Source organism: Ornithodoros turicata, chromosome 7 (assembly GCF_037126465.1).
Source record: "Ornithodoros turicata isolate Travis chromosome 7, ASM3712646v1, whole genome shotgun sequence".
NCBI lineage: Eukaryota > Metazoa > Arthropoda > Arachnida > Ixodida > Argasidae > Ornithodoros > Ornithodoros turicata.
This window is the reverse complement of record NC_088207.1, coordinates 43,835,373-43,860,303: the sequence shown is the minus strand read 5'-3', so window position 1 is coordinate 43,860,303 and position 24,931 is coordinate 43,835,373. Positions and strand designations below refer to the sequence as shown.

Below are 24,931 nucleotides of genomic sequence, written 5' to 3'. Positions count from 1 at the left end.
AAAATAATTATTTGGGGTCACCTCGGGGCTCCTTTATGATGGACAAGGCGGTGATCCGACGACGGAAGCTGACACGAAAAGCCAGCGACTGACGAGCAGGGATTATATGTCAGGCTTTCCATAATAGAGGTGTTGGAACTCCGTAAGGGGGCGTTACACCCGAAACAGCTGATAATTGGTGGTCACGACTATCGCAGGGGAAGATCGTACATCCTGGGCCGACTTCACAAGGAACATTGCCGACGTTCGTCTTAAAGCGTCTGAGGAAACCCAAGGCAAAACACCCAGACAGCACAGCCGGCGCCCGGATTCGAACTCCGGTCACCTCCCAGCTGATAACTGACATGCATATACTATACCAAACTGTACTCGTGTCAGAAATCGTCTCTCTCTCTCTCTTTCTTCCTTTTTCTTTGGTGGGCGAGATTCTTTAATGGATGTGGATGCTGGACATCAGCCCGCACTCGCTGACTTTTGGTCAACTATACTGTCCTCGGATCATTGTTTCGTTGCTCATATCCGTCCTAATTGTTGATCCCATCCCTATACAATTTACCCCACTATTAGACAAGGTAGGCTTAGAAACAACGGACATGCTATATATGGCTCTTTCTGCCCTGCCAGAATGCTGTCCACAATCCGTTGAGATGTAGCAGGCTCTCTGTGAAGGCCGAAATGCATTAGCTTGAATTCTTAAAATCCACCGGGGGCAATAAATGTTCTTTCTTTCCTCTTCTTTCTTTTTCCCGATCCTCTTCATCGACTTCCACTTGCGCTACTGCCGTGTCTCGGTAGGGGATGTGTGTCCTCTTTATTTATTAAGCTTGCAAAAGCCGACTCGCAGTAGCATTGCGCCGCCTTTCTCCCCTGCAAGTACAACTGGAGACGGCTAGGTGATATAGGCGAAATATGGCATGCGACTTATATGCACTTAGGCCAGGATTGCCCAAACGTTCCGCCTGCCACGCAAGTTTCTCTTCTGTGTACTTCGTTACAGAAATATGTGTGCCCCCTAGGAATTAAGCATATACTTCCACACTCAAATACAGTGCGACGAGGGGCCTTATTTCGGAGAGGGACCAGTGATGTCGCTCCACGGGCAGAAGGGGAGAGAGGGAAACTGCGGAGCTGACGGAGGGGCCGCAGACGAGGTACAAGTACTGTATAGTCAAAAAGCGATGTCTGGTTACTTTTCACGCCGACTGCACAGCGTAGTCAGAAAGACATTTCGGGAGGGTTTCTATGGGAACTTTTGTATGGGGGAGGAGGAGTTCACCCTCGTTTCCCTCTCCCAAATGCTCTACGAAAGGTACGGTTTCGGGGGGAGGGAGAACCTTAAAAGGTCGTTCCACGGGCAGTATGGTAGAGAGGGAAACTGCGGAGCTACGCAGACAGCGGAGCGACGTACATAGCACAGTGCAGAGTTTCACAACAATCGACGGATAACTCGTGGATTACCATCTCTGCTACACAATTGGGTGTCACGAAACGTCACGCACGTTACGAAAAAGTAACAAAACGAAAGTAATAACAAAGTCCGTCCTCCAGTGCCCGTATATTTCTGCGCCAGTTTAGATCCAACTCACACAGCGCGTGTCAGTTTCTTCGGCACATTATTAACGCCCGCCAACGGTGGGTACATGCCTTAATTTAATCCTAGAAAAGTTGACGCCAGTGTCCTATTGGCTCAAACAGGCATCACGAGAAAGAGGTAACGTCTGCTTCTGGAATGGACGAGGTCGATGCCGGAGAACCTTTCGCGAGGTAATCAAATCAAGGAAACGATGTCATACTGAACTGAAATACCGAGCTGCGGTTTGCGCTGCTGCGCTCTCCAAATTCTATATTCGCCAATACCCTGAGGGAAGCCCTCTGGTTCTTTTTTTTTTTTTTTAGATTTTATGTTATGCACAAGAAAGATAGAAGAAAAAAGAATGCTTCACTCTTCTTCTTGTCTTCTTTCAAGAAGCATTTGCAGCAACAAACTACGACTACAAGGGAACTGGAAAGTACATAGTATATAAGTAAGTGTATGCTTGCTCTTGTTCTCTCTCTCTCTCTCTTTCTTTCTTTCTTTCTTGTATTTCTTTTTTCTTTTCTTTCTTTTTTCCTTTTTTTTTAATAGGCGCGGGCACTGACTGTGCGCGTTCTTTGCGTTACCTCGTGAGGATGCCCTGAGCAGAAACGCTCGTGCAGTGCGCACTCTCACCGCTCCTCTCACTGCGTTGCTTCCCCGTGGTCTAATAACCTTGGTCTGTATTGTTTGGCTTTGGGTGTTGGAAACCCTAAGGCGGTGTGTTGAACATGTGATGATATCGAAATCCCCTACCTAGTTCATCTCAGGGTACTGTGGATATGTTTACGAGGAGAAACCGCATCGTTTATGTTTGTGGTAGAAGAAAGTACGAAAAAGACGAATGGCTGAATCAGCAGTACTTTTCTTTCGTGGGCTGAGTAGCGGTGAAAGCTCGTGAAAGTCAGAAACCTCTGCCAAAAATAGGTGTGTCCTGTGTTTATGAAGGTTTTGTTTGGCATAGCTTAGTCGAAATCTAGCGGCCAGCGACTCTAAATCTGGATCCGCTGTCTACACATACAGTGTCCTTGTGCACCGGTAGGAGATTTGACCCTATCGTTTTATCCGTTAGATACGCGATATTTATGCCTGGGACATTCGTAACATGCGACATTCGTGAAATCTTACTTATAATCGGATGAGAGACGCAACTTGTGGATAGTGGCTTCAAGAATGGTCGTTGTCATTGACCTATTTACTGATCGTGAGAAGTTGTGAAATTTTTCTGCACTTCCTGTAAAGCGACGCAGGGCTGATATATTTCAACTGTTTGGTTCTAATTAAGTGATTTGAGATTGTTCGCATGGGTTCAATAAATCACCTTCGTGCTGAGAGTAGGTGACATTCTTATATTGGATTTCCTGATAGCCCGCAATGTGTTGGGCTCACCGATCTTCGTGTGTATCTCAGCTTTACTTCCGACACAGTACTTGGTCTGTCTGGTCTGGTGGTTCTGTAGCGATCTGGTCAGAGTGCGCACAAACTGTGCGGTTACTAACGTTACTTTTAGTATTACATATCGTCGTTGTCACGGCTGTGCTTTAAATCTGCAGTTGCGATAAAGTCGTGTCATTGTTGCGTTCCCCAATGAAGGCAGGAGGCAGTGTCCTTTGCCTCCCATGTGTGATGGCTTTATACTGTTAATTTCCTGTGATGTTGCCCTTGTCTGTAATCCTGGAACACTTGTGGCCTCCTCCCAGTCACATAGATAGCTGCTGTTGGGTGCTACAGACAATAAAATTTCAACAATGACATAAAGAGGGGAAAGTTCAGGTGCTGTCATATGTCATAAAAACTGATGTACAGAACCCATGTGTACTCTTGCATATTCAAGCGCTTGACAACATCCCGTTGTTGTGGCCCCCTCTGGAACTCCAAGATCACCGTCTGTGGGAACCCGCGGGTCATCTTGATCAGATGTCATCATAATAACCTGAATATTATCCACCAGATTCCTTGCATATGAGAGGTTTCAATTGTCATCGTTCTCGTGTCCAGTGTCTATTAGTTGCATGCTTCGCCTCCCCTTGGATGATCTTTGCCCTCCCCTGCAAAAGTCCTGGGAACACCCGTGACTGCATGCCATTCATTAGTTTCAAAGAATTGCAAAAGGTGTAGCAGCCTATATTTATTTTGTGTGGATTTTCTCGTGCAGCATATTGGGGAGGGGACATTTCAAGGGGTGGGGGCACCTGCCCCTCTTGCCACCAAGCTGGACTCCCCAGAAGGTGGCACCCTACAGGCTCAGGAAGCAGCTACAAAGAATGCTGAAACCATCACTGGTAAGTGTCGAGCTCTGTTTTATTCGATTCCCATAGTACAGAATTAAAAGCAAGGTATCTAAGTATATGCAGAAGGGAATCAAAATCTGAGTCCTTTCTCAGCGTGCCCACCCGACGTTTGTTGCATAAAACTGGAATGGTGCGAATGTTTGCAGAGCTGAGAAGTGGGTGCAACTCGGAAGTCGAGCTTGTGAGTTTGTTGGAGGAGCAGCTACCTCGATATCGGCTGCGTGCTGACACTCTCACTGAATTCTCGGGTACGTTGTTTCTTGCCATTCGCTGCGGGCTTGTAAAAGCAAACCCAATTTTGATTTGCGTTTATGCTTCACAATACCTGGATGCAGGTTATGAGAATGCTGACTGGTTCATCAGTACACCTTGCCTAAAGGATACTGATACTCTGGTGGACCTTTCGCCGGAGTTGATTGAAGAAACGTTAAATTACTTTGGTAAGTTTGTAACAGATTTCGTCGATTTAGTCCCGTGTTGAACGGCACGTACAACAAAATGTCCTACAGCTGTTGTTCCTGTGCCTACATAGCAGTCGCTGCCATTTCGTTCAGTGGTGTGTTCCCCTTTTCCCAATCTAGATGGCGTAATTGGTCGTGGTCGCTTAGTCTGTGACATCTGCCAGTCCTCATTTACAGTCTGATGGAGATATGTAATAAACAATGGAAAAGATAGTTTAAGGTTATTTATCATTAGGTGGCTTTAGCAACCGTACAACTACATACAAAGCAGTAGTTCAACTACTGTGCATCATTGAACGTTACCAGATATATTTAGTATTACTGAGGAATCTGATAGGGACGCGAGCTACACAGCAGTAGACGCAATCTGTACGTGCAGGTTGCCACACATGGGCAGCTACGCAGAACTGCTTCCGGAAACAGAAAGGAGGACAACCTTGAACGCTTACATGAGATAACCACATGCATTGCAACTTTGCACAGAGAACACCTGCGAATGAAAAAGTCGCCATAGCACATCCTCTTTTACCGATTTCAAGTGCATGGAATATTTCTGGAAAAACGGGAAGGTAACTTGAAATGTTCTCGTAGTTGAAACTACTTGCAAACATCTTCCAAATGGTACTGTATGTTTTTATTTATTTAGTTGTTTGCTCGTTTATCGTTATGTATCATGTAAATTGGGTATTTGCGTGTCCCTAATTATTGTTATACAGTCCAATTCCTTTACAACGAAACTCAGGGGACAGGAAAAAAAAATCGCAGTAAAGGTATTTTCGTTAAAAAGGATGCCCATTATTGGACCTATAGGGCTCCAGCGGGACCACCAAAAAATTTGCTGTAGTGGTATTTTCGTTAAAAAGGTGTTCGCTATAAAGGAGTTTGACTGTATCTCAAAACATCATATACATTACTAAATCTGAGAATCTTCATCATGAATCAATGACCTTCATAATAATTTAAAAAAAAAGACACTTCGTCAGTTGCTTCGATTTACTGTGGCTCATGTGTAGAGCCTGAAGTTTTAGGGTTTAACCCAATTCTTTCCCGAATTTTCACCCCCAATTGAAGGTTGCCTCTTTAGGGTGAAACCCAATTTTTACCGGGCAAATTGCCCTCACTGAGACATCTGTAGGAATGCACACTAACTTGTTTGGCAGCAAATGCAATTACATCACCATTTGTACCTAACCAGTACTGTTAGTTTGAGGAACTGAGCCCGATTTCTCCCCGAATTTAGCATACTGGAAATTTTTTCACCGGAATTCACATGAATTTAGAGGACATGTTTATTTACCCCCCGAATTTATTTTAAAAAAAATTTCCCGAAAACTTCATGCTCTAACTCGTGCTGGGAAAATTTTGCTTGGCCAACCATTTTCTTCTTCTTTTTTTTTTTCAGTGCTCTCTGGTGAACGTCTGAGCCAAATGACCCGAACCTACAATGACTCGGATGCTTTAACACGGCTGCTAGAAGAGAAAGAGAGGGATCTCGAGCTTGCTGCCCACATTGGCAAAAACCTGCTGGAGGAGAAGAAGGAACTGCGACAGCAAGTAGAAGAACTCGAAGCTAGCCTGACCCAGTGCCAGGACTCTGTCACCCAGCTTCGTCATGAGCTCAGCCTCAAAGCGAGTCTTTTGCAGATTTATTCTGCGCAGGAGGACTCTCCTGACGCTACCACTCCATGGTACGCCCTTATATTGCATTGATAGCATGTCCTTCCCTTTCTGCATATCACCTCTTACACATTGACATTCATCTGGTACTTTGGAGAATAATTGTGTAGTTCCGCATCGTTTTATTTCTGGACCCCTAAAAGCAGTCTTGCGTAGTAACTAAGTTACTTTTAACTTGTAACTGTAACTAGTTACTTTTGGGGTTAACTAGTTACAGTAACTTGTTACATTTCCAGAAAAGTAGCTTTTAACTGTAACTAGTTACTATTTCTGTGAATGTAACTGCAAAATGTAACTAATTACTCGAACGACTGTCGATCCTTTTTTACGTACGTACACATGTCGTATTTTTCCCTGTGGGAGAGCCACATATTGACTTATACAGCTTCAGGTTAAGTGCAATAATACTTTTATCGCGCTTAAATAAATGTAAATAAGTGCATGTTGTTAACGATGTATCACCCTCTCATGGTCGTTTTTATAAAAAGTAACTAATGTAAGTTACTTTCTTTCAGTCACTATAACTGTAAGTAGTTACTTGACCAAGAAAGTAACTATAACTGTAACTTAGTTACTTAACCAAGAAAGTAACTGTAACTGTAATTCAGTTACTTTTTAGAAGTAACTTACCCAAGACTGCCTAAAAGTGCTCTGTCTGTCTGTCTGTCGATCTGTCTGTCTGTCTGTCTGTCTGTCTGTCTGTCTGTCTGTCTGTCTGTCTGTATTGGCAGACCAGAGCATACTGTACTTGCATTTGCTGCACATTGTGCTCCATAAACTCACAGCTGTTCCAAATGTAGAGGTGCAGTCTGAATAGATTTTTTTTTTTCATTTATTCTCACATTTCCATGGTAGTACATATCATAGGTTGTATACAGACAGATGTCCCATTTAAAATGTGTTACTGAACTAATATTGAATATAATCAGTAAGGGGCAGGAACATTGGTTCAGCAGTGCTAAACAGAAAACATCAGAAGTAGTAGTGAGCTGCTTGGAAAAACTTGATTTTTTTATAAACCCAAAATGCATAGTTTTATGTTCGTATGATTGTGCATCTTCATTTCATAGTGATGAAGAAACAGCATTTGAAGTTCTAAACCGGAAGATTTCTATACTGGAACAAGAAAATACAGAGTTAAAGTGTGAGGTAGGTCTTTACACATTATCGATATTGACGTTAGAAATGGCATACACAAAACCGCTTTTTTATTGCGGATGGTCATAAATACCGTAGTCATGTGCATGTGGAGCTGTTTTTATTTTGTCCGTAACCTACATCATTCTTTCTAGTCTCAAGCTCGTATCTCTAGTCTGGAAACAGAGGAGAAAAAGGAAATTCAGCTCATCAATGACTGTATCAAGCAGCTATGTGAGTTTTATCCCATCATCATTATATTTTTTTCACCAAAATACAAGCACATCACTAGAGGTACAACCACCATGCACAGCATTGTCAAGCGTACTTTCATGTACCACGCTAAGGTGGGTTGCACCACAAACTGATTCTGTCGTATGGATCATCTGAGCAGTGAAAATACACAGATCCAACATGTGAATCGTGACTTACATCTATAGATAAGCAGATATATTACTAGTTACAGATAGAGCCTTGTGATTAGACTTTTTGTCCAATCAGTGCCTTTACTTCCAGCTATCAAAAACTGTTGTAATCAGCTTTTACTGACTATTTGGTAGTTGAGCTCGCAATCCTCATGTATGTATGTCTTCATTTTTGCAGCCAATGCAGCTAAAGAATCATGCAACTTGCAAGAAGAGTTGTCACGAAGGACAGAGGCCAGCTTGCGGCAGCAAGAGGAGATTTCGAGCCTCATGTCACACGTGGCAGAATTGCAAAGAACTGTTAAGGAGGTACACACTGCAACATTTTTTTCTTTTTTTTTTTTTAACTTAGATTTGCACTCTGTCATATGCACTGTGTCCTTGAGAAGGTTGTGTCTGTCCTTCTTTTTTTTTTTTTTTTTTTTTTTTTTGTTCTTCCCCCATCAACTTCCTTTTCATCTGTCGGCAGCTTCGGATGGAAGCGGAAGAATTACGCAGCCAGCTGAATGGGAGCCACACTGTGCAGGAAGAGATGGCCAAAGAGCTCTTTGAAGTTCGCAGTCGATACGCAGAGGTCCTCGAAGCATTTCAGGAACTGCAGGCCGAGCTGCGCCGGAAGTCCAGCATGCCGACCATGATGGCTACACGCGAACAGGGTACTGCCGTGGGAGGTCGGGGTGGGGAGTCACTTGCACGGGAGCTCAGAGTGTCACTTGGCAGAGGAGAAGGCGACAGTTTCTTTAATCTGGAGCGTCCACATAAGTAAGTTTTTTTTTTTTTGTTCTTGAGCATCTTAGTGAAACCTGAAGATGGCCAGTTAGATGGCAGCGCAGGTTAAAAAGTTACGCAGTAGCACTGAACTTTAGCAAAACTCAGCTTAGTTGGGATTTTAATCTAGTGCACTTTTCTGGTGTCCTCAAGCAGGATTTTCTTTTTGCACATTTACGTAGAACTTAAATATTTCAGTATCGCAAAATGGTACCATTATCAGCATTTTACGCCGGCAAACTAAAGTGTACCCAAAAGCACGTACCAGCGAGTTGCTTCTCGCTGAGTGGATTTGAAATATTCTATCAACAGTTTCCTCCAAAATTAAAAACTGCTTGAACCCTTATCATGGTGCGTAAAGAAGTAGTATTTTGGAAGGATACTCAACACATTTTTGTTTGTTAATTCCGAGACATCAGATTTATTTTTAGATTCTTTACAAATCTGAATCTATGAAGAAAAAAAAATCAATGAAAAAGAACTAAAATTATAATTAAATTAATTTCAGGCCAATGTACAGACATCGTAGGAGGACACACTGGAGTCAGTCTGAAGAGTCCCAGGATTCAGATAACAACGAAGACAGCCAATATTCGTAAGTGTGGCTTTCTGTTTTTTCTCTCATATGTATTGCGTAGTAGCTCATCATGTAGTGTTTGCCAATGTGATGGTCAGTCCTAGTAGAGCTGAGCACTGCCATGACGCATAACTTGACCGCCTGCCGCTCAACATTCTGCAGGTCATTGAGTAGTATAGGCTTCAGCCCACACAAGGACGTAAGACCCCACCTCGGCGAATTGGGACGTTGCCACACGCCAGACTCGTTCACATCGGAAGGGTCTTTCCTGTCACGCGGACGGCTCTTCCGCATCCCAGACAAGCTGCAGTTGGTGAAGCCACTCGAGGGTGTGCTAGTCCACAGCTGAACGGTTTGCTTATGCGCTGCCAACACAAAATGTTCTGCATGTGCAGGCTCTCAGACATTGCAACAGTGGCAGCAGTTGGCCATGCCCGGTCTTGGTGGCATCTTTAAGAACATTGAAGGCATCAGGATGAAAGGTGCCCAGGAGGCCTCTTTATCGCTACAAATGAAAGGCCTAGCACTTGAAACGCTGTTGTCGAGGGAACAAGGTGTGCACGTTTTGCTTTGTAGTGTTATCTCATTCCATGTGGAACATCCCAAGCACGTGTCCTGAACAATTTTGATGTGGAAGATACAGGTTTATGAAATTATGATGTCGTGGTCAATGTGCACGTGCACCACAAAAATTGGTTCTGCCCACACTCACTTGGTGCGACTGATACGTGGTACTTACGCTGACTAGCTGCCACGAGAAGTTGGTGCAGGCAAAAATAATTCGTACGGTGGACACTCGCGGTAACGGTAAGACCACAAGGCTCAGCCATGTGCCTGAAATGCTTGAGATACAGCAACTAGTTCCAGTAAACTAAGTTCTAATAAACTAATAAATAAAATGCAACGAAATGAAACTAGTTCTGTTTTTCCCCTGAGTCCCCTTCCTGAGTCCCGCTTCTCTTTACAACAGAGGTGACACATCCTGCTTGCAATTTTGGCTCAGTTCAATGCGTGTTCACTGCCACCACCAGCTCCGGCTGCACCAGCTCTACAAATGTGACCAGCAGGTGAGCTGAGTTTCACAAAGTATGATTGACAAATGCTTCCATTCTTGAGAGCAAAAACAAGTATCCTTCCCTTCGTTGTGAGTCGTAGCCACCATTCTTTGCTGGATTGCTGTTGCGACGACTTGTACGTAGTTTCTCAGCCTTATGCTGTCTTCTTCGCAGCTGCAAGGGACCACAGTTGGCAACATCTGTATTAACTAGGATAAATGCGGTACCAAAGATCGGGCGTGTTGCGGCAGCTCAGGGCTTGGCAGCGATTTTGCAAGAGGAAGATATCCGGGCTAGTCTTCCGAAGGTTGTCCTTGACAGGCATGGGGTGAGTAGAGTATGGACTTTCTCCAGTGAAGTCTCCATACACTTCAACATAATACAGTGAGTGAAAGAATGAAAGAAAGAAAGTGACCTTTCAATGTCGCAGAGTTCGTATGCTCCCACTTTCGGTTTGCAATCCACTCTACATCGATGCACTATATCGATCGAGCGGACCAAACGTCGGATTGTAGTAAAATGCCATGCGTTGCCACTTTTACTGCACGCAAATTTTTGTTGCAATGCCGAGATGAAAGTGTGCCAACAAAAGTGCTGTACCACTTTTGAGAAATATAAAATAAAATACTTTTAATGTGCAAATAACTGGGACCTCAGAGCTACAGCTAGTGGCCACAGTAAGGCATGCAGAGCTTTGAGTGAAGAGAGCATTTTGGTGCTGAGACTCCCCCTCATCGGTTCCCATGTGCACGAAAATTATAAAACCAAAAAATATTCTAACACTGTGCACTCAAATAGATTTTTTTTGTGCCACATGTCGGGCTTTAACGTGGTTGCAATTCATCGAGATGAGGAGCGAGCATCACGCTTCAGAACCCAAGAAAGTTAACGTCTTATGAGTACTTATCATCATAATTTGTTCCGCTTTATTTTACTAACACTACTTTACCGCTCTCCACTGGATGAAACAGCACAGGAGATAAGACACAAACAACACAACCGCTGTGTCGTTTGTTGTACCAACAACAGCGTTTCTTCTTCTTTCTTTTTTTTTTACCCCAAGGCCCCTTATGGGCAATTGTCTTTGTGTTGTCTGCTGCTGTTTGATCCAGAAGACCTATGCACCAACTACCCTCATTTCTCCGTCTTAGTTAATTTACTGGTCTCCTTCACCTTGCCCCTGCCCATAGGCATCCTCTCCTCCCCCCACTCCCCATCCCTCACCCACCAACTCTCGTCCAGGCAGCCCCGAGCATCGCTCAGTGTCCGACCTGATGCACAATGTGAAAGGCCGTCTGCTAAGAGCTTTCAGGGCACCTCGTGACCTGCCATTTACAAAAGATCATTCTGCAGCGGGAAGGACAGCAGACCAGAAACGTGCAACGTTTCAGCGTCAGTGCCTCTTCAAGCATGGCATCAACAGTGCACAAAGCTTAGGCACCTCTTAGTAGACTTTTGTAACCCCATGAGGCAACTTCCCTCATGGGGCGCAGTGCCTGTGGTGTGCCTATTAGAAGCTTACGTTCCTAGTAGTTGTTGGTGCTTCCCATGGTACATGTAGTTGGGGTAGTTCAAACATTAAAGTTCTTGCCAACAGGTAGTATTTATGTGCTAGTTTTGCAAGTGAGAACAACTAATTTCCACTGTAGTGTAGGTTGTTTAATGACGATGACTTGAACGCACGTTATTATGTCTTTCCAACGAAGCACTTTTAAGCTGCTGATGGCTGCCTTTAAGTCGTCGTCCAGCGATAGACTTCCCGTTTATATATGTTGTTCTCCTCTGCAAGTTTTATGTGTTCCCAGGTGTTTGACAAGCTCTGGCATATCTTCGTTTTAGGTACTGTCAAAAGTTGCATTTGTTATTCTATGACACACGTGAGACGTAGTATAAGATAATATCTCTGCAGGAGGAAAACTTTATTACTGTTTGTTACAAGCTTTGCAACATGTCAGTGTTGTGCACTGTCCTTGGTATCGCTCCATGAGCTGTACAGAATAAGTATTATAGGACCATTACACAGATACAAGGATATGTACGTATAAATATAGGCCCACATTCAGTTCTGTGCAATGAAAACAATACCTAGATCCATTGTAGTTCTCCATATATTTCTAGAGCAGAAGAGAGCTTATCGTTTACAGGTATACAAGTATTTTGCATGTTACATGTGATAAATATACACGTACCAAAATAGTTTGTCTCCACTCTGGGCCTCTGTATGAACTGGAACATAATTTGCATGGCCTTGCTTTGATGTGTAACTGCTGGCTCCACCCACTGGCCAGAAAAGGAATACACTTCCTGATGATGTTTTCAGATGTTAAAATATCCCATTTTTGTACATGCTTACACCTAGATATTGGAAATAGTTTTTGTGGCTGAATAGATTTCTTCCTGAAGGTATCTTAAGACCGCAGCTGGACACATACATGCTCATTTTGATTCAGTATTGCTCATTGACTGTCATGGAGCATGCTCTAGTTATCGAATGGTAAATACCACCCCCCAAAAAATCAAAAACTGCTGTGGTTGTCCACCGCTTCGGGAGCAAGGTCAGGTAAGCAGCATCCATTCCAGTTCATATCAGGGTGCAGAGTACGTTTTGACCACTAGGCTCCTGCTGTACAAGAAGGTTCAGGTGCCAACATGGAAAAGAAGTGTATAAATCTATGTGATTGTTCTGTTCGTGTGGTATACGCATTCCCCGTCAGTGCCAGTATGTTAGGCATTCTTCAACGTGTTCTGGCCAATGAGACCACGGTCGAAATGCAGCTGTGGCCAAAAATTAATAAACTTTCAGCCCAAGTATCAATGTGCCCAAGGTACATAAACAGCTATACAGTCATATTTAATGATTGCTAGAATGCCTTTTGTTTGTATTACCTGGGAGTAGGCATTCCCTCTAATGCTGATTATAGTTAGCCTTCGTATGCAACTGTAAAATGCATGTGTTGCAGTGCATCCAAACACTGTGTTAATGTACTGGTGTGTGTATTACGCAGAATATTTCATTTGTTCTTGACATACAGTGCAGTACTTGGTGACAGCTATGCGCTAAATATTTGCGTAATTGGGCTTCTGTGGTTGTGTTGCCTTGTTGCTTGCTCTGGTGTTATGTGGCTGCATTACTAGCTCACCATTATAGAGTATATTGAGAATGAAAGACATTGTTGAGCCATCTCAAAATAAGCTCTAGCTACTTAATGAAAATGTGATAAATTGTTCTTGCATTACACGTGTGTAACAAGTAGACTAGTACAAAATTGAGGTGGAGCGGGGGCAGTTAAACAACGTAACATTTCGAACTAATGCCCTGTATCAGATGAATGGAAATGTGACAAATGGGAGGATAGTACATGTCTGTATACATGAGCCTCATGTGAAGAATCAGAATTGCAAGAAAAAAAATACGAAGCTAGCTTGTCGTTCGGGACGTGGGTGTTCAAACAGTAGATCAGATAAATTTGTTTGAACTTGAAAAATTATGCTGAGCAATGAATGGGGCGGTTCGTTATATTCAAACTCATATATTCAAATTCCAATAAATGTGAATGATGTTGGCTGGTGTAGTACTTGACTACCAGACACTGAAAGGTCCTCTACAAGGGACTTTCTCTTGCTCACGGTCGTTATATGCTGAGTGTGTGTGCACAAACACTTTAGCTAGCCAGCACGCAGCAGAATGTACAGCTGTCTACACAGGTGATCATGTCGTGCAACCCATTTGTCCAGGAGGTCATATTTTTAGTTCTCCCATACTCTCTCAGCAGTACCCAGATATTTTGTTCTTGTTCTCGTGTGTGTGTGTGTACCATGCAGGTCGATAGATAGACTTGTATTGTGTGTACAAGGCTAGCTAGTCTGAGGACTTTGTTGTCCAAGAAAATCTTTTAAAGCATTTCAAGTAATAAAATGAGGTGTTGACATTACAGGAGCATTTAATTTTCTTCAAGGCTGTTACTAATGCAAGTTTTATTCACTCTTATATTAAGGCCTGAAAAACAAACTCATTTCACTCAAACAACATTTACGCTAGCTTCTTCGCTGGAAATTCCATTTTGTGCATCTCGCGCTTCGCTTCCGAAAGGAGAACGTTGGGGATAAAGAATGGGTTCGGCTGTAGTCGGCCAGGAACAGGAGGATACGGGTTTCCTGCAAAGGAGGTATAGTTGTAGAACGATGATGGGCACATTTGCCATGCCAGTATATAGGTAGAGCAAACCTTTCAACTCCAGCGCCACCCAATTCTGGCGATAATCTGGGCCTGGAACATTGGTGTTATAGTTGGTGTGAAACGGTGTCTGCAGAATATGCACTGCTGTGTACGACCCATCGTAGTTGGCGTAACGCGGCACCAGGACCTTGAAAAGCTTGTGGATCAACTGTTTTTCCTACAAAGATTAGATTGGATTAGGTGGGCTTCCAGTGTCTGAAGGGGAAACTCAGGTGAACTAGGCTTTACATTGATCCAAAAGTCAGCAAGTTGCATTGTTCTGACATGAGTATCCCCATTGCGGATTGCCTCTGTGATGAGCTAAAAAAGAGAAGCGTGACATTAGATGTCGGCTGGCAAACGCACACCATCGACCGCTTTTGGGTCATTTAACCGTCGCACATGTTTGGCACAAGGCGTATCTTTCCATCCATTAGATGGTTAACTGTCCCTCTGCTGCCCGTGCGAACATTCTTATTATGGAGTACAGATGTGCCCTACCCGTTCAGCATATCCTCGACATTCGTCAGCGCGATGGTAGTTCAACTCAATTCTCTCATGTTTGAGAAGTGCAGTTAGTGTCCTTCGTATTTTTTCTATGCGTCCTAAAGGTCCTTCTGAACAGGTTAAATTTCTATGCCTGTGGGATACACGATACCGAAGTTGAGGAACCAAACGTGAAGCCGCTTCCATGTTTCGGACGATTGAATTTGTCTTTGCTTCTTTAGATCGGATTGAGTCTCGCTTGGTTCATGGCTTGGCCGCTTGGCTTCTCCATGAGGAATCGGAGGAATCGTGTCAAGAGCGAGAAGTTTTTAAATAAGCTTGAAAATTTATGTAGTTGTAATGAATAAGTTAATCACCTATGTTGCCGTGGAGTAGAATATGGGGGAGACGAAAACAAGTAATGATAAATACTAAATGATAAAATTATTAGAACACCACGAAATTGGCGGCGACATCGACATTAGTGTCGTCTATATTTTGGTGTTTGCTTTTTTTTCGCCGGTTTTCATAACTTCGCTTTCAATGGAGTGCGTATAATATAGTGCAGATATTCATTAGTGTGTTCTGCGTTGGAGAGACAATCTTTGTTATCTGCTGTAAGCATGAGAAATTTTCTCAATTTTTTGTGTGCCAGATGACTATGTAGCATACTTCGCACGCATCAAAATGTTCGTCGTTCGACTTGCTAGCATTGCCAGAAGTTCACGTGGAGCAATTATCCGAATTGTACAATCTCTAGATATTCGTGGTCATTTCCATGCTTCTTCTCCGGCATACTCCATGCACATATTCGGAGTAAATTTTGAATGAAATTAGTTTGAATGCTGGTGAACCTGATTATTGTTCACATCGCCAGCTTAATTTCCTACACATTGACTATTGTGTTGCATTGTATTTCAGAGGGAAGTGGAGCAGGCATAGAATGTTTAAGCGAAAGCTTACTGCCCTCGGATACCACAACCCTGATAGCTTCAATATTCAAAGTAAGACCTTGTGTGCTACATTCATTTCATGGCATAGAAGCACTGGGGAGCACTAAGCTCTGTACATTAAGCACAGTCGCTCAGTACCTCATGTTCATCTCAAATGCGAGATGCGCTATTTTTCTACTTTTCCACTCGATATTGCCTGGTTTTACCCTGTTTTACAGCTCCTGAAATAAAACCCGATTTTTCCGCCTTATTGAAAACAGTACATATAACTAATGGCGAATTCGGGTGGTCATTTCGGAGCAACTTTTTTTGCCAGATCTCGAGCAGTCATGTTCGCTTGGTCAAAATGAAGCAAATCTCGCATGTTCGCGTGGCGCTTTCCGAGCGCTCGGAATTTGCTAGCTAGCACTTTTTTTGCCCGGTCTCAAAACGATCGAGCAGCAGATTGCTCAACTGTATCCGGTGTCGTCACATCCGCACTGCAACGGTGGCGAGTGCCCTCATTGGCCCGCATGTTGAAATCACGTGGTTTAGCAGACGACAGAACTCGAAGACTTGCGACCGCGACGCCCCTAGCGTGATCCAAGTACCTAAAACTGCTAGATTCCTAGCAATCATGTTCGGGTGGCGACGGTCACGTGATCCAGCTCGGTCGCCGACCTAGCAATTTCTGAGCGCTCGGCCGTTTTGCTACGAAATGACCACCCGAATTCGCTATAACATTCTACATAACCAGATAATGCTTACTACATAACCTAACGCCTCTAATATAAAACAAAATGCAGGGGTCTAGTACTGTCATCCTGCTCACTGTCGGCACTCACTACAATTACGTGTTTTTACCTACACAGGTCAAGGGGAATTCCGTGCTCTTGTGTCGTGGCTGGAAGACCAAAAAATCAGACACTATAAAATCGAGGACCGGGATGGCCTAAGGCAGACGGATTCCTCGGACTGGACGCAAGCCTACGAAGCTGTAAGAAACATGTAGTTCACGTTGTCAGGGTTGTTGTATCTGCGACGTACACCTTCTGCCTTCCTTTTCAAGTACCTGACGGATCTGGGATGCCCGCACAAGAGTAGCAACCAACGAGCTGTTGCAGACTACCTTTTAGCCCTGTCTGTGCGTCTTGAATACGGAGATAATGGTGAGCACCAAATCTTTGTAAAAATGGGGAGCAAAGAGTGCTGAGTATCGATACTTGTGTATTATTGAGTGCGCACATCTTACAAATACTTTCAGTTGACAAGTTTAAGGAAGCTAGTGCGGAGAAACTGAAAGAAGTTGTGCAGTCGAGTGCACCAACGGTCGTGAATGAAAATCCTTTGGACAACTTAAACTGTATGTATAGTAATGTATATATGTTGAATGAAATGTGCTCATTATTTTATAAAATTATTCAGTTGAGAGCCAGGAATTTAAGCAGGGAGTAAAAGCACTTGCTCAGTATCTCAATGTCGCACAGCATCCCGACCATTTAGTCACCCTTCAGGTACTGTACCATTATCTCCCCTATGTCTGTTCATTTTCTTGCCTCTGTAGCTATGTTCCTGTGTACTGTATTTCAGGGGATTTGCAGTCTAGTGAGAGATCGGCTATCGGTAGAAGGACAGGAAAGAGTAAAGGAGCATAAGCAGGTTGGCTTTTTAAATATTTTCTGCAGTGTAATGCAGACAATATAGCAGCAGTGCACCAATGTTTTTTGCATGTCTATGTTTTTTTAACTAGGCAACGCCCTACCCCTTGAAAGAGAGTAGTCTTGGTTTTGAATCTGGAGGTAAGTATTGCAGCACACTTATCAGTAAACATTCGACACTATGCTGCAGAGATGCTGACGGGATTTGATTTGGTTACCTAAACGGTCACTGTTGCTTTTGTGCCACAAAGACAGAAATCAGTCAATTAATTAATTACCAAGCAGAAATGTTGTAATTAATTGAAAAATATGAGCGATCATATGCGCTCCTTTGCAGTTTTTCAGAATTGCGGGATCTGCACAAAAGGATGTTGTGTATAACTACACCATAATAGAACAGGAGACACTCTTCTACATCGCAGTGACTTTAGTTTGGATATTTGAAGTGTTGGCAGAAGAGCGGGAAAATTATGGCATCTGATCGGTATTTGTGTGGGGAGGCCCCCCACACCATTGTGTTGTGCTCCTACACTTCCGTGGCAGATACAACAGACAGTATAACTGTTTGTTTAGTATAGGTTGCATGAACGTCAGTGACGTAGCCAGACCTCCAAGGTAGAGGGGGCTGGATACATAAAAAAAACAAAAACAAAGAAAACCCTCAGCTGGTCCTGGGTACGCCCACAAAGTCATGCTTGCGCACTCAGCGAGATGAGAGATGAAAATACAGAATATTTGAACGTCTAATAATGAGTTTGTATATGGGGTGTCATGAGCTGTGAGGCCGCCTCACGAGATTTCAAGTAGCTTGAAAAGCTCATAGTTTCAAAAGTATTCAACTATGCTGGTTAGACAGACGCCGGTAACTGCAATAACTTTTGCGATCGTCCTGCTGGAACCCCCCTATATATATATATATATATATATATATTACTTTTTCTCCTTGGATTTGTGCAATTTGCATGGGTCAGCCTGTGGCAGGTAGGGGGGGCACCCCCCCCTCCCCGTGGCTACGCCACTGATGAACGTACAAACACAGACCATGATAGTTATTATGCTGTTCTATTCCTTCAAAATAGTATCAGCAAAAAGTTGTTGTAAAGCTTCATTATTAAGCTGTTGTCTTGACGTTGCACATGAGGTTCCAGTTTTGTACTGTTTGGTTTGGCCACTCAGTCCTCAAGTTGTTTGTTGGTGGTATCATTCAAGAATGCTTATGCACGTTGCCTAAACATTTGTTTGTGACTTCCAGACGCTGTGCTGAACCACGCGGCAAAGGTCCTGCGACTGCTGTACGTCCATGATCTGCGTGATCTGCAAACCCGCATCAACGAGGCTATTGTGGCTGTGCAAGCCATAACAGCAAATCCAAAAACCGACACGCGGCTTGGTAAAGTGGGTCGCTGAATTCGAGTTTTTCCTTTATTTTTTTTTCTAGTATGTTCTCGCCAGGATGGTGGTGCATTCGTATCAAACGGCGTATTAAACTGGGTCCTCTCGGATCCTATGGACGTATAAGTTCTGGCAATTGTCTGTGTTCCTACCAGAGGTATGGTATGACAGGCTCTACAGACTTACTTCACAGCCGAAATCGAACGAGCAATTCCCCAGACCTAGTTTCCCATTCTGTCCGCAATCAATCGCAGAGTCCGAAAGAGAAGAACCCTCAACAGCACTGAGCCGACGCTTATGTACTCCCTCACCTGAAGGGCATACACAGATGCACATACACAAACAGAAAAAAGAGGGGCGTCTCCTCAGATCATGCCTCACGGTGTCACACCGACCCCAAGATAATGCTTCCTATCTTTCTTCCATAAGCAGCCTGCCAAGAATAAACATAAAACATCAACATCCACACTTCTTGAGACACAATAAGTGGAGGGAATGTATAACTCATCAGGAAACAGTGATGACTGAATTTATCACAAATCCTAAAGCATGAAGAATAGAGTATATATTGATAGCTGTGTGGCTCCCGCACTTACCAGTGAGAGACTAGGGAGTTGAAACATAATGTCAGGTTAACTGTGATGGCAGGTGAAACTTAATGCCTGAGGGTGAAGTAGGAAACCCTTGTAAATAAATAAAATAACATATAATGTGCAACACCTCCTCCACGGCAGAAGGGAAAGGGCATAGGCAAGCTGGTACGTGATGACAAAAGATTTAAAAACCCCGGGGCAAGAACTAAAGGCAAAACACATGTAATCTCAAGAAATATTGTGTGTGTTCCATCTTTAGTTGTCACGTATGTGCTTGTTCCCACATGTGTTAGAAAAGCAAGAATGCTCCAATAAATTGGACACATTAAGACACTTCGAATTTGCAAATCTTAGCTGTTACAAATTCCAGTGCTGGTGTTTTGAGAGGAGTCCCTTCTTTTTTTCTTTTTTGTCCCTTCTTTTCATCACAAACTATCTTGTGGGATACGTTCCTCAAACATTCGCAAGAAGACGGCATCCCAAATCAAAGCTTGTGCTATAAAGGCACAGTGCTAGGCATACTTCAAAGCCTTGCCCGCAAGTTAGTGTGGCAGCATTCTTTAGCGAATGGAAGGCCTCTCTGCCAGAATATGACATTTGATAGTCAGTCTTCTTCATCTACCATTGCTCTCATTTGATTTCTCTGCACATAAACTGGAAACAGAATCACAGGGCAGTGTACTGCCCTGGAAATATGAGTGCCTGGAGTTTTAGTGCAGTCGGTATACGCAAGTGCAAAGATGCTGCACACTTTATCCATTTTTGTCACTGTGCCAGGCTGAGTGGTAAAAAATGCAGAACAAATCCCCGGGGCCCACTACCAATTCTTTCTTTTGTTGTTGGCCAGTGTGTGTGTGGCAAGTATATTGCCAATACATCGCTTTAGCAATTAAACTATCAAGAGTTTCTTCACTCCGAATTTAAAATTTGAGCAGGTAACAAAATAGTGATTTGGCGTTTCGCTCCTGCAAACTCTCAATAGTTTGTTGATTACGAACTTAAAAATTTACTCATGTTTCTTTAGAAAAACGTGCGAGTTCGCGTTTCACACATGCAAAGTATCGTTTAGTCACTCGCAATTTAAAAGTGAACATATTTCCATCGGAAACTAAACCTTCTGAGTTCTCGTTTTTCGGATGCAGTTCGACGATCGCGTTTCGCTCGTGATTGATAATTACCTCTCGGGGGAAAAAACAAAGAAATATGATCATGAAAATAAAATATGAAGTTCACGATATACGAACTATCGGAGTATACACCTACACATCGCTATAAAGTTGGCATTTCTGAGGAGGAATTAATCTCGTATTACTGTTACAGTAACATAAACTAATTACAGTTGGACAGCGTTATGTGGCTGCTCTGAATAATATTAACCATACGCATAGCGCACAAAAATCCACGAAATCTCTTCTTCTGCTTTGTTGGTTTAAGCAGAACAGAAGTTCCTGTCCGTTTCTCGGCTCCTCTGTTTTATGTAATCGTTTTTTGTTTTTGTTTTTCATGCTAACGGTGCGAAACTATTCGAAATATATCTACTGTGCAACTATAAATGAAGGTATTTGATTAGATTGATAAAGAACTCGGACGAGCAGTGACTCCTACATTTTTGCAGCAATCGGGTTTGGTGTGTGTCCAGCTTACTATCGATAGGTGAAACTATCGATACTTAAATGAGTAGTCATCTCAACCATCGATAGTACTATCGATAGTGTTTGGACGACTATCGCCCAGCACTAGTCGGGCGCTTATCGGAGCGGAGCAGTACGTGGCCACGTGGCTGCTCTTCGGCGCCAGTACCATATTTCGCGTAGCGGGTTGGCAACCAGGTAATTGGCATGTCCGCATCTCAAACTACCGAATGCAGGACCAAAACCTACTACTATACTACCATAACTATACTATAGTATAGAGTAGGTCGTGTGCAGGACCCTCGTTTCAAAGAGGCCCGCCAGGTGCCGCTACGAATCACCACGGGTGATTCTGAACGCGAGCTTGGCAACCGTGATCGGTACCATCATGGCGCAGTACGCTGCTCACTTGGTGACAAACGTAATCGAAAAACCGTCAATCTTCGAAGTTTTGGCTCAAGAAAATCTAGCAGATGGGTTGAGAAACGCTGCCCGATACCTGATCTCATTTCTATCAGAGCATTATCCTGGAAGGTTCGCGTTTCTGACACCACACGTGGAAGAATTCATCGCTGCTGCTGATCTCGTCATTCAGCTGTACCATCTACAAATCTATCACAGCTCCTTCTCAGAGCATTACTATGGCTTGAAGCGAGTTGCCTGTGCTGGATCATTCCGGACAAAGCATATCGTGAAATCGCTGCTGGCTCTAGTTGTATTGCCTTACATGCGAGAAAAAGTGGACGCCGCCTTTCAGGAAGCGCGCAACAGCCAAACGCCCGCAAAGTTTTCTCGTTTGTTAATTAAACTCTACCCTTACTTTTACCTTGGCTGGGAAGGCGTGAACCTCGGTTGCACGCTTTTATACGCAATCGAAAAGTTCCGAGTGCATTCTTTGACGCTTGCGTTTGCATCTGTTGAACTGGCGTCAGCAATGGCGCATAGCGTTGATGTTGGCAGGCCGGGTAATGGCTCAGTGCTGTGGAAATTGTTCAGAGGTGTCATGAATGGGATGTCCATGTCCCTCGTCACTGGGGCATTCCTCCTTCAGTTCCTGGACTGGTGGTATTCGCAAAGACAACCGCAATGGACTGTACCAGTGCCAGCTTCTAGGAGGCACATTGACGTGGCCGACGGTACCTGTCCGATCTGCTATAAAGAAATATCAGACGATACAGTGCTTACAGTGAGCGGCTTCGTATTCTGTTACGCTTGCATTCATAGTTTTGTTACTGAGAAAAGGTGCTGCCCTGTCACTGGCTACCCAGCATCTGATGCCCAGCTTGTTCGAATTTTTACGAGCTAAATCTCGAGCCGCGTATTTTTGATCGGTAATGGGCATTTTTTGCTTGGCCGTAGTGGTGCAAGTCTGCCATACAGGCAATGTGATAGTAGGAACACCTTCAAGTTGAGTCATTCAAGCCAGTCAAGAGAGCCGTGTTCTGTAGTCGTCATTGCTATTACTCGATCTGAATGATGATTGAATTCATAGTAAACTGTCATTGAGTTCTGTGTGCCAATGGGAACATCGGTTGCTCTAGGACAGGTGCTGAACTTCGGGAAAAGTCCGGATACCGTGCCCCTCACAATTTAAGTTGTCACATAGTGCTTCAATTGACCTTTCCTGCACAAGGCGAGACCGCCCTCGGGAAGGCCATATGGGGGGGGGGGGGGGGAGATCGCCCCTCCCCCAAATCATAAGGTTAAACAATAGGTTCCCTTCCCCCACTAGGTGCCTTGACAAAGAAACCACAACCCCACCTCCAAGGTGTACATCCGGATCTGCCCCTGCTCTAGAGCAACGATCCAAAGCAAGCAAGCAAATCTGGTGCACTACTTGGACAGCACCGCTTGGGCACTTCGTGGTACGGTGGTAACCATTTCTTTTGTTCTTTTTCTTTTCTTTTTTTGCAGCAAATATTACGAGTGACAAACATACTGATTTGATGTTGCACACTGAATGCTGCTCGTGGAGATCTCGTATTGTTCGTACTAATGCTGGTTAGGTGTCATAGCTGTCACCCCCTCTGAGATCAAAGTTAGTTTTGAGTTTTCCTGTTGATGCATACTGGCTGCAGTAATAATGATGTTTAGCTTTATGCAGAGTGTATGTTTTGATAAGACTTTCAATGGCAGGCAACTTCTGGTAAACTTTTTAAAATCTTTTCAATGGCAAATGTCCATGCCCATTCAAAGCTGAAGCCCCACCTTACAATTTGGATAAGCATTGTTGAAAAACATATTTTTGTTGGGGGCAAAGTCGAGCACATGTTGTAACTTAATAAGCTGTATTCACTGAGCAAAGCAGCTGTGCTAGCATAGTAGCATACTGATAGAAATGCACTTGAGTAGGTTATATGATTTCAAGTGCAAGTGTTCAGTTAATGCTGTTTTACAAAGGTTGTGAAACGAAGACTTTTGAAATTGATGAAGTGGTAGTTCATAGCTTGGCATGGGCAGCTTCCTCACTGCTGTTCTTCCAATTTACAAGCAATACTCAGTAGAGTGTGTTGTGCGTTCTGCTGATTACCACCTCAGTTTTTGTGACATGCACACTTTATCACTGTAGTAGTGTATCGTGGTGAATTGTATTATACACTGTTGTGATGTAGGAATTAGTGGTGTGGCAATAGATTGCTAATAACTTTATTAAACTCTACATAATGCACGCGTGCGTGTTGTAATCTTACTCTCAGTTGTAAGGAGAACAAGTGAAGCGAAGAAACGTTTGAAGTGCTTCTCCCTTTCGTGCTCTGCTTGGGCTGCAAAACGTGTGTGCACGCGATTTACCTTTTTTTAAATTTTATTTCGTTTTACTTTGGAGTGAAATGACAAGGAAAGGACAATTAATGCGCCAACTCCGTCATCAACAAAGCGTCGATGCAGGGGCGGTTCTAGAAAGGGGGGGGGGGGGGTCCAGATGTTATGGCCCCCTCCTCCATTTCTGTCTTCACATAGTGTTTAATTGACCCTAGATTTCGTGTCTCGCACGCTGTCCATGTCTGGACCTCAGCAACATCCTGGATCCGCCCCTGCGTCGATGTGGCGAGGCAAAAAGCCATAGAAAAAGTCATATATACAGGGTGTCCAAGTAAACGAAAATAATAAATAAAAGCTACGCTGCTAGAATCACGCGGTCAACAGGATTTGTTTGTACTAGGTTTTTGCCACCTCCTGATGTAAATGTCATCTAACTTAATTTTTATTGTGTCAGTTTTAACGAACTGAAATCGGAAGTTCGCAGAGTATAGGTCCCATTTTTTACCCCACAAATGGGAAGTGTGTGCCGAATTTACTCAGGTTGATGACAGTTGACACGGATATTGAAGAGGTAGCCCATCGGAGAAAATAGCCGGACGTCACGCGTTTCGGAGCGCTCACAGCGTTGCGCTCGACCACTTTTTGCCCGACCTCGCTGCAGTCCGACGAAAGGAGGTTGCTAAACCCAGCTCACACAGCGGTAGTAGAAAAAGTGAGAGTTCTTGACATGGGGAGAGGAAGGCCTGTTCCCGTGAGGTACCGAAGCAAGAAAATTAAAACGCGCGAGGGCTCGCTAAAAGTGGTCGAGCGCTAGGTTGGTTGGCGCTCCGAAACGTACGTACTATGATGTTCGGCCATTCAGATAGGATAGCTCCTCAATATCCGCGTCAATTATCATGAACTTGAGTAAATTCCAATCCGCCACGCGCTCCACATTAATGGGATAAAGATACCTTTACTTGGCAAATTTCCGAGTTCGGTTCGTAAAAACTGACATAATAAAACTTCGGATGACATTCACATCAGGAGGTGGCAAAAACCTAGTAAAAATTAATTTCGTTGACCACGTGATTCCAGGCTGCGTAGTTTTCGAATTATAATTTAGTGACACGTGTTCTGGGACTTTGCACTCACCTCCAAACCGAAACCGAAACTGAGTGCAGTCCAGTGACGATGCACCAGCTCATAATGTGCAGAGAATTGAAATCAGCAAGAGCATAACGTCTAGATCTGTCCGGAGCTGCTGACATTTGTCTAATTAACCCGTTTAACCGGTTCTTTTATAATTTTGCATTCGTC

At 43.7% G+C, this 24,931-nt stretch overlaps 4 protein-coding genes across 6 annotated transcripts; 3 read left to right on the top strand and 1 right to left on the bottom strand.

Moving 5' to 3' along the window:
• The first annotated feature begins 2,170 nt into the window (after positions 1-2,170).
• On the top strand, positions 2,171-13,896 carry LOC135401190 (trafficking kinesin-binding protein 2-like). Of its 2 annotated transcripts, XM_064633447.1 has the most exons (15): positions 2,171-2,252; positions 3,729-3,855; positions 4,011-4,112; positions 4,200-4,304; positions 5,728-6,013; positions 7,073-7,151; positions 7,295-7,373; positions 7,743-7,873; positions 8,034-8,326; positions 8,841-8,927; positions 9,072-9,238; positions 9,305-9,463; positions 9,880-9,976; positions 10,139-10,292; positions 11,155-13,896. In XM_064633447.1, exons 5-15 carry the CDS (start codon positions 5,754-5,756, stop codon positions 11,410-11,412), a joined length of 1,764 nt encoding a protein of 587 aa, XP_064489517.1. In that variant the 5' UTR covers positions 2,171-2,252; positions 3,729-3,855; positions 4,011-4,112; positions 4,200-4,304; positions 5,728-5,753; the 3' UTR covers positions 11,413-13,896. The 2 variants fall into 2 exon arrangements, with proteins under 2 accessions (XP_064489517.1, XP_064489518.1); XM_064633448.1 differs by lacking the exons at positions 2,171-2,252; positions 3,729-3,855; positions 4,011-4,112 and having other exon boundaries at positions 4,207-4,304; positions 11,207-11,339.
• Positions 13,897-13,920: 24 nt separating this feature from the next.
• On the bottom strand, positions 13,921-14,933 carry LOC135401193 (large ribosomal subunit protein bL17m-like). Its single transcript, XM_064633452.1, has 4 exons — positions 14,682-14,933; positions 14,430-14,501; positions 14,190-14,358; positions 13,921-14,119 (listed from the first exon to the last, which is right to left on the bottom strand). The coding sequence occupies exons 1-4, from the start codon at positions 14,871-14,873 to the stop codon at positions 13,995-13,997; spliced, it is 558 nt and encodes a 185-aa protein (XP_064489522.1). The 5' UTR covers positions 14,874-14,933; the 3' UTR covers positions 13,921-13,994.
• Positions 14,934-15,100: 167 nt separating this feature from the next.
• LOC135401192 (RNA transcription, translation and transport factor protein-like) lies at positions 15,101-18,774 on the top strand. 2 transcript variants are annotated; one of them, XM_064633451.1, is made up of 9 exons: positions 15,101-15,283; positions 15,588-15,670; positions 16,471-16,595; positions 16,668-16,767; positions 16,863-16,961; positions 17,024-17,112; positions 17,189-17,257; positions 17,349-17,397; positions 18,509-18,774. In XM_064633451.1, exons 2-9 carry the CDS (start codon positions 15,610-15,612, stop codon positions 18,661-18,663), a joined length of 747 nt encoding a protein of 248 aa, XP_064489521.1. In that variant the 5' UTR covers positions 15,101-15,283; positions 15,588-15,609; the 3' UTR covers positions 18,664-18,774. The 2 variants fall into 2 exon arrangements, with proteins under 2 accessions (XP_064489521.1, XP_064489520.1); XM_064633450.1 differs by lacking the exon at positions 15,101-15,283 and adding an exon at positions 15,422-15,482.
• A 2,233-nt stretch (positions 18,775-21,007) lies between these two features.
• LOC135401191 (peroxisome assembly protein 12-like) lies at positions 21,008-23,540 on the top strand. The gene has a single exon (XM_064633449.1). The coding sequence runs from the start codon at positions 21,261-21,263 to the stop codon at positions 22,176-22,178; it is 918 nt and encodes a 305-aa protein (XP_064489519.1). The 5' UTR covers positions 21,008-21,260; the 3' UTR covers positions 22,179-23,540.
• Positions 23,541-24,931: the final 1,391 nt, after the last annotated feature.